Consider the following 15,798-nt stretch of genomic DNA (forward strand, 5'->3'; position numbering starts at 1 on the left):
CTGTAAAAGGCTAAGCAACCCAATTATAAAATGGGGCATTGAGCTGAACAGAGAATTCTCAACAGAAGAACTTCAAATGGCCAAAAGACACTTAAGGTCATGCTCAACTTCCTTAGCGATCAGGGAAATGCAAATCAAGACAACTTTAAGATACCATCTTACACCTGTCAAAATGGCTAAAATCAAAAACACCAATGATAGCCTTTGTTGGAGAGGTTGTGTAGAAAGGGGTACACTCATCCATTGCTGGTGGGAATGCAAACTTGTGCAACCACTTTGGAAAGCAGTGTGGTGGTTTCTCAGGAAATTTGGGATCAACTTACCCCTGGACCCAGCAATACCACTCTTGGGAATATACCCAAGAGAGGCCTTATCATACAACAAAAGTATATGCTCAACTATGTTCATAGCAGCATTGTTTGTAATAGCCAGAACCTGGAAACAACCTAGATGTCCTTCAATGGAAGAATGGATGAAGAAACTGTAGAATTAGAGTACTATGCTGCGGTAAAAAACAATGACTTCTCGAATTTTGCATGCAAATGGATGGAAATAGAAAACACTATCCTGAGTTAGGTAACCCAGTCCCAAAAAGAGGATCATGGGATGTACTCACTCATAATTGGTTTCTAGCCATAAATAATGGTCACTGAGTCTATAATTTGTGATCCTAGAGAAGCTAAATAAGAAGGTGAACCCAAAGAAAAACATATAGTTATTATCCCTGCTATGGGAAATAGACAAGATTGCTGGGCAAAAAATTGGGATCTTGGGGGTGGGGTGGGATGGGGGTAAGGGGAGAAGGGGAGAGAAAAGTGAGAAGGGGAGGATGGGGGGAACTTGGGGAAACGGGATGATTGGGGATAAAACAAGGTTGGATAGAGGAGCAGGGAATCACATAACTTAATTAAGGGAACCACCTTAGGGTTGGTAAGAGACTTGAACCTAAAGTGGCTCCCAGGTGCCCAGGGCAATGTCCCCAGTTAATTCTTTGGGCAGCTGAGGATAGGGAACCTGAAATGACCCTATCCTATAGCCATACTGATGAATATCTTGCATATCACCATAGAACCTTCATCTAGCGATGGAGATAGAGACCGAGACCCACACTGGAGCATTGGACTAAGCTCCCAAAGTCCCAATGAGGAGCAGAAGGAGGGAGAACATGAGCATGAAAGTCAGGACCAAGAGAGGTGCACCCACCCATTGAGACAGTGGGGCTAATCTATTGGGAGCTCACCAAGGCCAGCTCGACTGGGACTGAAAAAGCATGGGATAAAACCGGACTCTCTGAACATGGCGGACAATGAGGGCTGATGAGAAGCCAAGGACAATGGCATGGGGTTTTGTTCCTACTTCATGTTCTGGCTTTGTGGGAACCTAGCCAGTTTGGATGTTTGCCTTCCTAGACCTGGATGGAGGGGGGAGGACCTTGGACTTTCCACAGTGCAGGGAACCCTGACTGCTCTTCGGACTGGAGAGGGAGGGGGAGAGAAGTGGTAGGAGGGGGAGAGGGGCGGGAGGAGGTGTAGGGAAATGGGAGGCTGGGAGGAGGCAGAATTTTTTTTTCAATAAAAAAAATAAAAAAACCCTAAAAACATATCTGTATTAAAAATGGACATAATGTATGAACGTGTATGGGAACATTTATGAGATTTTCCCCGAAGGCACTTCTCATTAGTTTCAGATCTTCCCCTAAAGTTCATTATTCAGAGCCTAGCTTACTTCACTTAAAATATGTTTAATATTTAAAAGGTACAAAACAAAAATAGTTATTTCTAAATAAAATTCACTCACATTCCAAAATTTTCCCCCTCTCCAGAACATAGTAATCACAGATATGTTTGCCTTCTTTTTTATAAGCACATGTTGACTGTATAGAACAGGAGGGTTATTATTCTCTGGCACATACTCAGGCTCTTACAGCTCTGTGAATTTCATTTCCCTTGTCAGTTCATCCTTCTTTTAGTTTTCTTCCTCTTCTGTCACAGTTCCCAATGAAAAATACTTTTAAGACTCAAGCTGAGGATGTAGCAGAGTATTTATCTATCGTGTGTGAGACCCTGGCTTTCATTGCCCGTGCTATATAAATAAAGAAAAGCAAAGAAAAAAACTGTAAAGAGGAAGAAAGAAAAAGCAAAAGAAGCATAGCATAGAGAAAGAGCACAGCTACAGCTGTAATATAAATAGAATTTTTAAAAATTACTTTTTATAGCTAGAGTTTTATTATGTCCAGTACTGGCTGGCCTGCAACTTGCTATGTAATCTCCTAGGCAATCTTTTGAACCTTCAGTCTTCTCATCTTAGCTTTCCGAGTAGTAGATACAGTCATGAGCATCATGCCTGAGTAAACAAAATATTTTTAACTTTTTAATTAGTAAGAACGAAATTTGAGGCATACATTTTTGAATAGAAACGATATATGTAGCATTTATAGTACCCATGGACCATAAGAAAGCAGAATCAGGCTATTGCAGAAATGCTATTAGATGAGGTTAATATACTTGAGATGGTGTAGCTGTCACAGGAGCAGCAGATTAGTGAGAACCCAAGTGAATGGTGCCAAATGCACTTCCCTGGTGTTTGACAAGAAGCTATGAAGAGAAGGAGAAAGTGATGAGGATGAAGAAGTTTTCAGCTTTTAAAACTAAGATTATTAGAAATTAAACCAACTTAAATTGAGGCTCAATTAGTAAGACAACAAGAAAGAATGCTTCCCCGCTAAAGAAGCAAACACACATTCTGCTGCTTTCCATGCAAGAAACTTTTTCTCAACAGAATTCCAATAGTCTTTTTACCTGGAATGAAGAAGCAACAACAATGGCTTTGAACTCATAGATTTTGATTCCAAGTCAAAATATATAAGTCTGAGCTGCATGTGTATCAGTTATAGATTACTTCTGTTGACATTAAAAATCAGTGTTGATGAGGACTAAGAATTCACGTAGAATGCAGTGGAAAGCATGCAAGGGAAAGCTTTTTGCATCAACACCGATTTGATCTTACAGTCACAAGTGCCTTTTCTTCCTTCTCCTCATGCTCAGTTTCTTCCTCTTTTTCCTTCTCTCCTCAAGGAAGTGGTCTCTATTTCCAAGGCCTCTCTCTATAGCTCAGACTGGTGTCAAACTCAAGAACCCTTTTGTTCCTTCAGTGCTTGGTGTACCAGCACATTATAGGGCATCCCTTGCATCATAGTGTATCGAGTGCAACATATTACATTCATTGCATGCAGGGCATTATAGGGCAACAGTGCATTATGATGCATCCAATGCATGCAGTACATCATAGCGTATCCAGTGCATCCAGTGCACACACACCACCACACCCAGAGACTTTCCTATTGGACAGTGCAACAGATAAGGCTATAACTGAGAGAGAAATACATTAGCATCAAATGCTGTTTCCTATTGGTTTCCTTCTCAGTGGACAGAGCCATTCCCTCAGTATTCTGCACAATACTGTTGAAAGCCTTAGCTTCCTGCTGTCTAAGCCACCTCCTTGAGGGGGAAGACCCGTGCATGACTTTGTTCCTGTTTTACACATTGGCTTTGGAGTGGGTAAATTCCATGGCGATCTAAACATTCCGAATAATTCTTTTCCTTCAGTTTGGAGCAGAAGGACACACTGATATTCGTTGACAGCCCCTTGAGCATATTGAATGAAGAGATGTATTAGTAAGCAGGCTCACCTGTCATGTCTTTTCCTTCAGTTTGGAGCAGAAGGACATACTGATATTCATTGACAGCCCCTTGAGCATATTGAATGAAGAGATGTATTAGTAAGCAGGCTCACCTGTCATGCACAACAGCACCAATGCCTGTCAGGCATGACGTCATTCTGGAGTCTGTATAAGGCCACAGAATTTCCCTTCTTTCATGGATCAAACACAGAGGCTGTGCATAAGCCCCTTACACATTACTGATTCTGCTTCTTCTGCACTACAACAGTGTGGTGTTCTGTTTTTCGCTGTGTAATGATTATGTGTTGGTCCCAGTTTGCTCCCTATGTTGTCCACTGTTGATATTTCTCCACTCTCTGTTCAAATGAACCTATTATTTCTCATGTTGTCCTTGGGGATCTCTTTGCTTCTTGTCATGGGGTTTCATTAATGTTTTTGATAAATTGATCTACAGTGATTATTGAAGATAATATGCCACAGATCACATAGCCTCTTGAAACTTGTCATGAGATACATAGATGCCCAATTAAACACCTTTATTTTAAACCTTTCTTTGTTGTATTTTATATTAAAAATTGTGTCTTTAATTTTTAAGATTTCATCATTTGCTCCTTCTCTGTCCTCCCTTCAAACCTTTTATATCTACCCCTTCTTTATCCTTCCCAAATTTAAGGCTTCATTTTCCATTAATTGCTGTTACACACATGCACACACACTACTACATACATAAACACAATCTGATCAGTCTATACAGCCAACTTTATGTGTGATTTTAGGATAACTATTTGATTTTATATATTTCATTGACGTATTTTTCCTTGGGGAACACTGTTTCCTCTGCTCTCAGCATCTGTTAGCTGCTTGTAGAAACAGAAGGTTTCATGGAAGCTTCCAAGAGAAGGAAGCAACCAACAGTCCCACTAGCTGCGATGCCCATGAATGGTGACAACCAATGTGGTACAATTACTCAAAGGGTGCAGTAAGTGGCAGACATACCTTGTTGGTACCCACCAGCTCTCTAATTGTGCTTCAGACCTGCTCAACAAGAAGGAAATCATACTTATATTGGAGACCTGGCCAACTCCCAGGGCTAGTGAAGTCATGGATATTAGAGAAGAGCCCACAACCACCACTTTACTAAACCAGTATAATCCCTAACTATATCCTAAATACCTGTTCTTATACAGACAGTTATGTTTAGCTCTTGATTCACCTCCTCAGTTTGGGTCAATTGCATGAGAACTGTGTACAGGGGACAGGGGACACCCTGGAAGGACACAAAGCACAGGACCGAACCCCTTGGTACAGCTGGAGGTACCTTTTGAGGAGAGGCAGGGACAGTAGTGGGAGGGGACTCTCTCAAGGCTGACCCTCCAGGCTCAGATCACTTTGAAGAAAGGCTTATGTCATTGCTGTGGCAGGGAATTTTGTTTTGAGACAGGATCTTGATTCCCCACGTAGCTGGAGATGACAGAGTATCTGGTGTTTTTGTCCGTACCTCCCTGCCGACAGGAGCACAAGTGTGTGGCACCACCCCTGGATTCTGTGGTGCTGGGGTTTGAACCCAGAACGTCATGCATGTTATGCAAGCGCTTACTAACTCAGCCACATCCTCAGCAACCCCAATATCTTAAAACTTTTATTTTAAAAATCAAATGTGGAGGCTGAGTATTGTGGCTCACGCCCTTAATCTCAACTCTCGGAAGGCAGATGCAGGTGGATCTGTGTGTGTGAGGCTAGCCTGGTCTACGTAGAGGGTTCCAGTGTGGTGGGAGACTTTCTTTTGCAACAGACGGAGACCATTATCATTCTTGTATTTTGTTTTTAAATAAGTTTTTTAATTTTTTGTTGAACATATGCATGCTTGTGTGCAGTGATATAGAAGTCAGATGACACTGTGGGAGCTGATCCACTCCTTTAACCATGTGTATCCCAGGGATCAATCGGGTTCAAATTCAGGTTGTGAGGTTTACCAGCAGGCATCTTTGCCCACTGAGCCACTCCCTGACCCTTAGTGTTGTTGGCAAAGGGCCTACTTTCCTCTGAAAGGCAAGCTTCTGTCTGCTGGATTGCAAGTGTAATTGTAGCAGCTGCAGTCGTTGGTACTGCTGCAGCTAGACAGTGCAGCTCCATGACGGTTCAGCATCTCCTGTACTTCCCACCCTGCATCCTGGCCACATTTCCCGAGCAGGCCAGCGCTGATGGAGAGAAGAAGGCAGAGTCCCAAGCACTGCTCTGCGAGGTGACCATTGGTGGCTAAGGGGGGCACCAAGCCGAGAGAGGTTCTGGGAAGGACAAATCATCAGACAAAAAAGTGCAAACGAAAGGAAGAGAGGGGCCAAGGGCAAACATCCTGAAATGGCTGACCAGCGAACTACAGATCTTCCTGCAGAAGATGGAGAGACGGAAAACCCGAATGCAGCCTTTGAAATAGAAGAGAAAGGAGCTAAGTTCGACGAACCATTCATCACGGCTGTCAGCGGTCCCCGCCTCCCGTCTTGTACAATTCAGGGGAGTACTTATCAACTGTTTTTTGAATGAGAGTTTTTAATAGCTCTAGAAACATTTTTTAAAGGTTGGAAGAATCCACCCACCCCTTTTAAAAAATGCATTTGAATTTCATTAGGAGGCAAAACGTTTGCTGTTTATTTGTTGTTTATTTATTTATTTATTTATTTTTGGTAAACCAGAAAATAGCAGAATAAGGAGCCAGGAGAGGTGTGACTATCCCAGAGTCAGCACAACATTCTGAAGGGGAGGCTAGCTTTAGATCTTACAATACAAAGCAATTGGAGTTTCTGGCGTGCTGGTCCTTGCCGAGTCGGACTGTAACGTCTTTTGTAGCGACAGTCCATTCTCCTAACAACTGTGCTAATGCGCTGCGAAAGATGTGGCATTGAGGATCGGAAGTGTTTGATTGTTATGTGAGACTTAAGAAAAACTTGCCACGTTTGAGGCTGGAACATCACTGGAATAAGTTCAAAGAGAAACAACACGTGGCTCTTCGTTGCGACACAGGCACACAATGTATGACTTACAGGGTCTGGGCACCTCTGTTAAGAACGGAAATGTCTGCGCTCTGTTCCTCAGCTAATAAAATCTCAGTTGTGAAAGAGAAAAAAATGAGTACGGTTTTCAATTTTTAGTATAAAACTTGGAATTAAAAGAATATTATCCTCAGATAACCATGCCCGCTGAACACTGCTGCCAGATAGGCTTTGATGGAAACGCCAGGCATCTCCTCACTCAGTGATGGAGACCAGTCTTTTTGTTCTCCCTATTTTACCAGAACTAAGTTCTACCACTTTACTGTCTGGTTTCAAGAAAACTACTTCAACTGATTGCCTTCCTGTGTTAGCATAAGCTCCGAGGACAAAACTAAAACCTGTTCTTGGCCTAATTTTCTTTGAGTACTTTATCTGAGATTTTTCACTGTGGTTTCCTGAGAGGCACAGGCTTCTGTCCGACTGATATGGAAATTAAATGGAAGTATTACAGCTATTTGTTATATTGGAATTGTCAGACTGACATGGAGAGGAAGCACTACAAATAAAGATCCCTGATGGGGTTGGGGCTGCAGAGGTAGTTCAGCAGTTAAGAGTACTTGATGTTCTTGTGGAGGACTTGGGTTTGGTTGCCAGCATCCACATGGCCACTCATTACCAGCTGCAATTCCAGTTTCATGGGATCCAATGCCCTCTTCTGTCCTCCTTGGACACCAGACCCTCATGTAGTATACATATATTCATGCAGGCAAAACACCCAAACACATAGAATGAATTAATAAATCACAAACCACTCTGATTGGAAGCAAATGTGTTGTGATGAAATTCTAAGACTGACCATGAAGTGCAAGGCTTCTGCAGTGAACAGCAGGAGAGCTGAGAAGGGATGCAGGCTCTCAGCTGTGGCAGGAAGAGAAGTTTTTATCGCTAAGAGAAGGAGGTATAAAGAATAGAGGTGACTATCTTGTGACCTTGGTGAGAAAGACAGCCTCAAACTATGACATAGTATATACAGCATACAGGTGTATCTATATAGCATGCACACATATATTAATATATATAAATACTGTATAGAGATAGTGTTGCATGTGTGCACACACGTGGTGTTTTTACTCATCTAAAAATTTTACTTTCAGAATATGAAAGATTGCAGTAAAAAGCTTCAGATTAGCATGCATTTTTCCCACCAACTAAAGTTCAAATATATACCACAGAGCAAGAATATACACAAAAATACACATGTTTATGTATAGGTTAGCATCATGTAATTACTCAGTTTGGCTACACATACAACGTTTTATTATTGACCATTTATCATCAATGAGCTCACCTTGCACTGTTAAGAACTGTGAACGTTGAGTCTCTCCCTCTGTTTCACTGTTGGTCACTTAAAGAAGCAATTCTTTATTGCTATTGCACACTTGGAAAGTGGCAGTGTAACTTCCAGAAAACAGTCTGGAAATTCTTAAAATCATTAGAATTACTATGTGACCCACCCACACCACTACTAGATAAATATCCAAAAAAATTAAGAGAGCTACCAGGGGCACTATCTATGACAGCTAAGGTATGCAATCAGTCTAGGTTCCTGCCAATGTCAATGAATGAATAGAAAAAAATTATACAAATGGACTTTTCTATGAAGAAGAATGAAATCTATTACTTGCAACAAATGGACAAAATTGGGAAATATCATGTTAAGATATATGAGCCAAACACAGAAAGCCAAGTTCATTCATTTATGTGGAAAACTAAAGTAAGAAAATGTGCTAGCCTGAAAGAAGAGGATTATTAAAAATTTGGAAACGTGGGGCTAGGGCAAAGATAAAATGCATACGGTCACGATGGATTCAGAGAAGACGGTGGCAATATCACAGTAGGTCACATTAATCTGTATAGTAAAAATAATTTTAAACATGTTTTAAAAAAATGATCCATGACTTCTTCAAAACTGTCTCAGTTTTGGAGAGTTGTCAGCCCCAGGACTTTCTTCAGGGCATTTTTCATGTCTTTGTTTCGGAGACTATAGATGAGGGGGTTTAAGAGGGGAGTCAAGGCTGAGTAAATCAGAGTGACGATCTTCTGCATTCCTGCTGGGTTCCCTGAGGTTGGGCTCACATACATCACCATGAGAGTCCCATAGAACAGGGACACCACCACTAAGTGGGATCCACATGTGGAGAAAGCTTTAGTTCGACCAGCACCAGAAGGCACACGGAGCACAGCTCTGAGCACTAGAGTGTAGGATCCCAAGATGGAGAGGAAGGGCCCAAAGATGATCATTGAATTGAGGGTATAACAAAGAAGCTCAGTGGAGGGAGCAGGGACACAGGCCAGTGCAAACAACGGTCCTGGGTCACAGACAATGTGGTCAATGACGTTAGGTCCGCAGAAAGGAAGTTGGGAGATGAGGACGATTGGGACTGGGTAGCAGAGGAATCCACTCACCCAGCACACACAGATCAGGATTACACAGAACTTCCTAGTCATGATGGAGGGGTAATGCAAAGGTCGGCAGATAGCCAGGTATCGATCGTAAGCCATAACTGATAAGAAGAAACACTCTGTCGTTCCAAGCGAAAAAAAGAAATAGAATTGGAGGAAGCAGGCAGAAAAGGAGATGGTCTTGTTCTCAGAGAGGATGTTGGCCAGCATATTTGGGATGGTAGAAGAAACATACCATATCTCTAAAAAGGCGAAGCTTCCCAGGAATATGTACATGGGCGTGTGGAGCCTCCGATCCCATTTCACAGCGCAGACAATAGCTCCATTCCCCAGCAAGGTTAGGAGGTAGAGAACCAGGATTGAGGAGAAGAATAAACCTTGGATCTCCCCCTGGTTACTGAAACCCAGGAGGATAAACTCAGTCACAAAATGTATTGTCTTGTTCTGGGATCCCAACGCTGTTAGAAAAACAGAAATAACCAGGACGTGAATGATCACGAATGTTTTCAAGCTCCTCAGACACATTGCCAGAAAATGTACCAAGTACTTTTCATTGCTTCATTCGTTCCTCCTGATGACGCTTTGAGCAGCAGGAGGAACTCTTGTCTTCTTGCTTACAGAGAAGAAAATGATGGTCAGAGAAATTGGAAGAGGAACCCTAAAGGCTTGTGCAGAGACAGTGATACTCACGCACAGCGGCTTTGGACTTTGGTCATCTGTTGTGGTAAAACTCACTGTCCTTTGCAGACTTTGCACATATCTTTTTCATGTTGAAGCACAATTTGCTATAAATCTGAAGGAAATAGTGGTAATTGCCTTTGTAGTCAGTTTATATATAGACAACTAATAAGAACAGATAAGAATGAAACTGTGGAGGAGACTTGAGCCCTGTGGCATTCCCAGTCTTAGCGCCTGCATGGTACCCAGGCATCTGTACAATGCTTTGGGAACAGCTTGCCTGCTGTTTCTCTGATCATTTCCTCTCTGGTAGTATCTGGATTCGCTCAACAATCCTATTTCTCTCTTGAGTTCTAGTTTTCTTTTCTTTCTTTTTTTTTTAAGATTTATTTATTAATTATGTATAGTGTTCTGTCTGTATGCTTGCTGACCAGAAGAGGGCACCTGATCTCATTACAGATGGCTGTGAGCCACCATGTGGTTGCTGGGAATTGAACTCACGACCTCTGGAAGATCAGTCAGTGCTCTTAACCTCTGAGCCATCTCTCCAGGCCCGAGTTCTAGTTTTCTTAAAGTACCTTTTCTTTTATGGTGAGCAAACTTTATCTCTTTTATCTGGCATCCCCAAGTCAATTTTATCTTTGCTCAATCTACATAAAATAAGTTAGTTATGTCTCCTATCACAATCATGGTAAAGTCTAAAATTAATTGCAGACAGGTATTTATTCCCTACACAACATTTCTTCTGCAGGTCTTGGCTTCCCCTGGATTTCCTCTCTGTCCCCCATCACCTAAGTTGTGCTGTTCGTTAGTATGGTTTGACTTTTAAGGTACCTTGCAGCTTGACAAGTCAGATTCTCTACTATATAAAGCAAGTTCCTTCATTTTTGACATGAATTCAGTTCTACACAATATTTTTCCCTCACAATATTATTATAATAATATAATATAATAATCACTATTATTTAAATTAAACCATAATTATTTGAAATAATGAACAGAATGATTATCTTAGGATGTGCTGAGACTGGAAATTTCGTTCTGCTCTTGGCTGAATCAGTAGTTCATGTCAGACTAAACAGTTGGATATTTTGCTGACAATCTTTTTGAAGATGTTGGTCAAGAGTTGCTGGGTAAGACACCATCAATACTTTATTTTTCTCTTTTTTCTTCCTTTTATTGAAAATATACTATTTCCCCGTACCATATATCATGATTATAGTTTCCTCTACCTCTGTTCCTTCCAGTTTCTCACCACCCTCCCTCCTATCCGGATCCGCTCCCTTTCTGTCTCTCATTAGAGGAGAACAGTCTTCTAAAAGACAACAGCCAAGCATTACAAAATAAAATAAGATAAAACAAAAACCATCTCATTGAAGTCAGGCAAGGCAAACCAATATAAGAGAGCTCCAGAAAAGGCACAAGTACCAGAGAGTCACTCATTGATACACTCAGAAGTTTCATAAAAGTAATACACTGAAAGCTATTATTTATACCCAGAGGATCTGGTGCAAACTGTGTACCCAATATTTTAAATTGACTTCAAAATAAAATAATTGACTGTAGAGTCAATACAAACCACTGCTAGGATACTCACAGAATTCCATTATTGTGCCCATTTACGCACTTTGCAGAGGGCAAGAGGTCAGCTTCTTGATGCTAGTCCAACCTGGAGCAAACTCACAACAACAGATATTTTATTGCCAAGGTAAATTTGGATATCGGTAATGGCAATATTTTTATAATGTAAACAATTCTTTTATTTTAATAATCTTTTTTATAGATAGGGTCTCAAGTAGATCACCTTGACCTCAAGCTAACTTTGCATACAAGGTTGACCTTGAGCCCCCGACCCTCCTCCAGCCTTCCGTCCTGATTAGGTTATAAGGATTACACTATGCTCAGCTTTCTGCAGTGATGGGACTCAAACCCATCAGTTTAGGCTAGTCACCTTACTAACCGAGCTACATCTTCAGCCTAACTTACATGGTTTTTATGGAAATGTACATTTATTTAAGTGATTCAGTTTTATGTAATCTACATGAAGGACATATATTAAAGTTTTTCTTTTTAAAAATTTATTTATTTTTTATGTACACTGGGGTTTTGCCTGCATGTCTGTGTGAGGATGCTAGATCCCCTGGAACTGGAATCAGACAGTTGTGAGCTGCCATGTGAGTGTCAGAATTGAACCCAGGTCCTTTGGAAGAACAACCAGTGCTCTTAACTGCTGAGCCATCACTCCCGCCTTCTCATAATTATTCTTATAGTTGTGAGACCACATGCTGTGTCATTCTTATCTGGAAATATAGTTACAAGGTTTGAAATAAAAGTGAAAACTTGCATACTGAATTTAAATTGGAGTATTCTGTCGGCTTGTTTATTTACTTAGTCATTTAACCATGTCCATTCTGTCAGTAGGCTAAGCTCTGGCCATCAGCACTGACATGAAAATAAAGCTTCTTTGCTTTATCAAACCATTTTATCTGTATTCTTATTGCACACAGTCTCCTCGGCTGTGCAACCTAGCTCTCTGTATGCTTGGGCCAGAACTGGCATTTATTCAGGGAGGAATAGAATAAGTAAATCTGTGTAGTATAAGCCACATGACAAACTTAATTTGACATAAAAGAGATGCTTTGGACTTTTCTATACAGTTAACAGTTGTATGAGACAATCAGCTGACCCAATTCATAGTCCAGGGAATTCTTGGCACCAAAAAGAGAAATCCAAGTCACGGTGTGTGCCCTTGAAATAGACGTCTTATGTCTTAACTTTTACCTTTGTAATGATTCGGTAAACTCTTACCGAACTTCGTCGACATTATTTTTGCTGCTGGGGAATTACAATTGTCTAAGGAATTAGAGGATGATAAACTTCACAGAAATTTCAAGTGTCACCAGCCGTCCCTGTTTAGGTGCTGAGGAGTTCCATCTGGACAGGTGAGTGTGTGCTATCCAGGGGCGGAGTCCTGGAAGAGAGCACAAACCTCCCTCCCCCAGCTCCTTCTGCAGGGCTGTCTTTCTTACACATGACCTCCCCCCCCCTCCCCAAGCCTGCGTGATCTGCAAGGTCCTTTGCTTAGGAACAGTTTTCTGCTCCTACACTAAGGCTACCCACCCAGAGAGGTGAGTGCCTGCCTACCGGGCAGGCCTCAAGGACCCCCAAAGGGAGTGCGGGCACCTTCAGCTTGCGCAGCAGGGTCTCCTGTGCTCTACTCGTCCCCGCCCTGCCCCCCAAGTTCGCCCGTTTGTCCACGGGTCATTGGATTACCAGGCGTACATGTTTCGGTGCTGAGGAGTTTGATCTGGACGGGAACGGTTCCCGCTTCTACACTGAAGAGATACACTCAGAGAGTCAGTCACAGCAAAGTCTGGACCAAGACACCAGGCCTCTCCTGGCTCCATTTGAAGGAAGAGACGGGAAGGTGCCAATGCAAGAATTCCTCCAACAACTTGAAAGGCAACATGACATCACCAGAATCCAGGGATCCCGAAATAAGAAGAATTGTACACCCTACTCCAGAAGAATTAGAAGAAATTGACTCAAAAGTGAATTATATGAAAATAATAGAGGACCTTAAACAGGAGGTGAAAAACTGCCATAAACAATTAGAGATTACAAACAAAAAGGTAGAGGAAATGAATAAATCGCTCAAAGATACCCAAGAAAATCAAGAGAAACAAGAAAAAGCAATCAAACAGGTAAGGGAAGTGGTTCAAGACTTGAAGAATGAAATGGAAGTAATGAAGAAAACACAAACCGAGGGAAGGATGGAGATGGAAAATCTGGGTAAACGAACAGGAACTACAGAGACAAGTACTACCAAGATTACAAGAAATAGAAGAAAGAATGTCAGACACTGAAGATACCATAGAGAAAATAAACACACTGATCAAAGAAAACAACAAAACCAACAAATTCTCATCACAAAACATTCAGGAAATCTGGGACACAATAAAAAGACCAAACCTGCCCTTGCACTTGGTCACATTGAACCGCGCCCGGGCCTCCACAGCCGCCCCTCGCCTCCCGCCTCCCAACCATGGATCCCCGCAAAGTGAGCGAGCTTCGGGCCTTCGTGAAGATGTGTAAGCAGGATCCGAGCATCCTGCACACTGAGGAAATGCGTTTCCTGAGGGAGTGGGTGGAGAGCATGGGAGGTAAAGTACCACCTGCTGCTCACAAAACTAAATCAGAAGAAAATGTCAAGGAAGAAAAAAGAGATGATAAGACAGAGGAAAGCATAAAGACGGATGAACCATCAAGTGAGGAGAGTGATCTAGAAATTGACAATGAAGGTGTAATTGAGCCAGACACTGATAACCCTCGAGATGGGAGATGAAAATGCAGAGATAACTGAGGAGATGATGGATCAAGCAAATGAAAAGAAGGGGGCTGCCATTGAAGCCCTAAATGATGGAGAGCTGCAGAAAGCAATTGACTTGTTCACTTATGCCATCAAACTAAATCCTCGCTCGGCTATTCTGTATGCCAAGAGAGCCAGTGTGTTCGTCAAATTACAGAAGCCAAATGCTGCTATCCGAGACTGTGACAGAGCCATTGAAATAAACCCTGATTTAGCTCAGCCGTACAAGTGGCGAGGGAAAGCACACAGACTCTTGGGTCACTGGGAAGAAGCAGCTCATGATCTAGCCCTTGCCTGTAAACTGGATTATGATGAGGATGCTAGTGCAATGCTGAAAGAGGTTCAACCTCGGGCTCAAAAAATTGCTGAGCATCAGAGAAAATATGAGCGAAAACGTGAAGAGAGAGAGATAAAAGAAAGAATAGACAGGGTGAAGAAGGCTCGAGAAGAGCATGAAAGAGCCCAAAGGGAAGAGGAAGCCAGAAGACAGTCTGGGGCTCAGTATGGCTCTTTTCCAGGTGGTTTTCCTGGGGTAATGCCTGGTAATTTTCCTGGAGGAATGCCTGGAATGGGAGGGGGCATGCCTGGAATGGGAGGAATGCCTGGACTCAATGAAATCCTCAGTGACCCCGAGGTTCTTGCAGCAATGCAGGATCCAGAAGTCATGGTGGCTTTCCAGGATGTGGCCCAGAACCCAGCAAATATGTCAAAATATCAGAACAACCCAAAGGTTATGAATCTCATCAGTAAATTGTCAGCCAAGTTTGGAGGTCAAGCGTAATGTCAAACAGAGCCCTTGCTGATTGAAGAGCAGCTTAGCTCACTTACTGGATGTTGCAATAATACAAACCAGTGTACCTCTGACCTCATCAGGAGAGCTGGGGTGCTTCGAAGACTATCCCTACCCTTCTGCATCAAATGCGGCTGAAGCATTTTACAGTGGTTTGCCATTAGGGTCTTCATTCAGATAATGTTTTCCTACTAGGAATTATAAACATTTTTCAACCTTAAACATATTTTTTAAAAATTTAGGGGGTATTAATTCCTCCATTTTTCTTTACTAATCTTTTTGAGATTTTCCTTTGAATTACTGGGCAAGGAAGCTGAATATGGTAGACTTACTGCTCTCATGAATGGAAATAAAGATTTGTTAGTGGGAAGTAAAAAAAAAAAATAAAAAGACCAAACCTAAGAATTATAGGGGTAGAAGAAGGAGAAGAACAGCTCAACAGTCCAGAAAATATATTTAATAAAATTATAGAAGAAAACTTTCCCAACCTAAAGAAAGATATTCCTTTGAAGGTTCAAGAAGCATACAGAACACCAAATAGACTGGACCAAAAAAATTATCTCCTCGCCATATAATAATCAAAACACAAAACATACAGAATAAAGAAAGAATATTAAGAGCTGCAAAGGAAAAAGGCCAAGTTACTTATGAAAGTAAACTTATCAGACTTACACCTGACTTCTCTATGGAAACCATGAAAGCCAGAAGGTCCTGGATAGATGTACTGTAGAAACTAAGAGACCATGGATGCAAGCCCAGATTACTATACCCAGCCAAGCTTCCATTCACTATAAATGGAGAAAACAAAATTTTCCAAAATAAAAACAAATTT

The 15,798-nt window shown here is 41.7% G+C and overlaps 1 protein-coding gene and 1 pseudogene across 1 annotated transcript; one reads left to right on the forward strand and one right to left on the reverse strand.

Annotated features, from left to right (window-relative positions):
- Window positions 1-8,640: 8,640 nt before the first annotated feature.
- On the reverse strand, window positions 8,641-9,654 carry Or11h6 (olfactory receptor family 11 subfamily H member 6). The gene has a single exon (XM_075950110.1). It carries the CDS (start codon window positions 9,652-9,654, stop codon window positions 8,641-8,643), a length of 1,014 nt encoding a protein of 337 aa, XP_075806225.1.
- A 4,134-nt stretch (window positions 9,655-13,788) lies between these two features.
- On the forward strand, window positions 13,789-15,340 carry LOC142835950 (hsc70-interacting protein pseudogene; annotated as a pseudogene).
- Window positions 15,341-15,798: the final 458 nt, after the last annotated feature.

Source organism: Microtus pennsylvanicus, chromosome 15 (genome assembly GCF_037038515.1).
Source record: "Microtus pennsylvanicus isolate mMicPen1 chromosome 15, mMicPen1.hap1, whole genome shotgun sequence".
NCBI lineage: Eukaryota > Metazoa > Chordata > Mammalia > Rodentia > Cricetidae > Microtus > Microtus pennsylvanicus.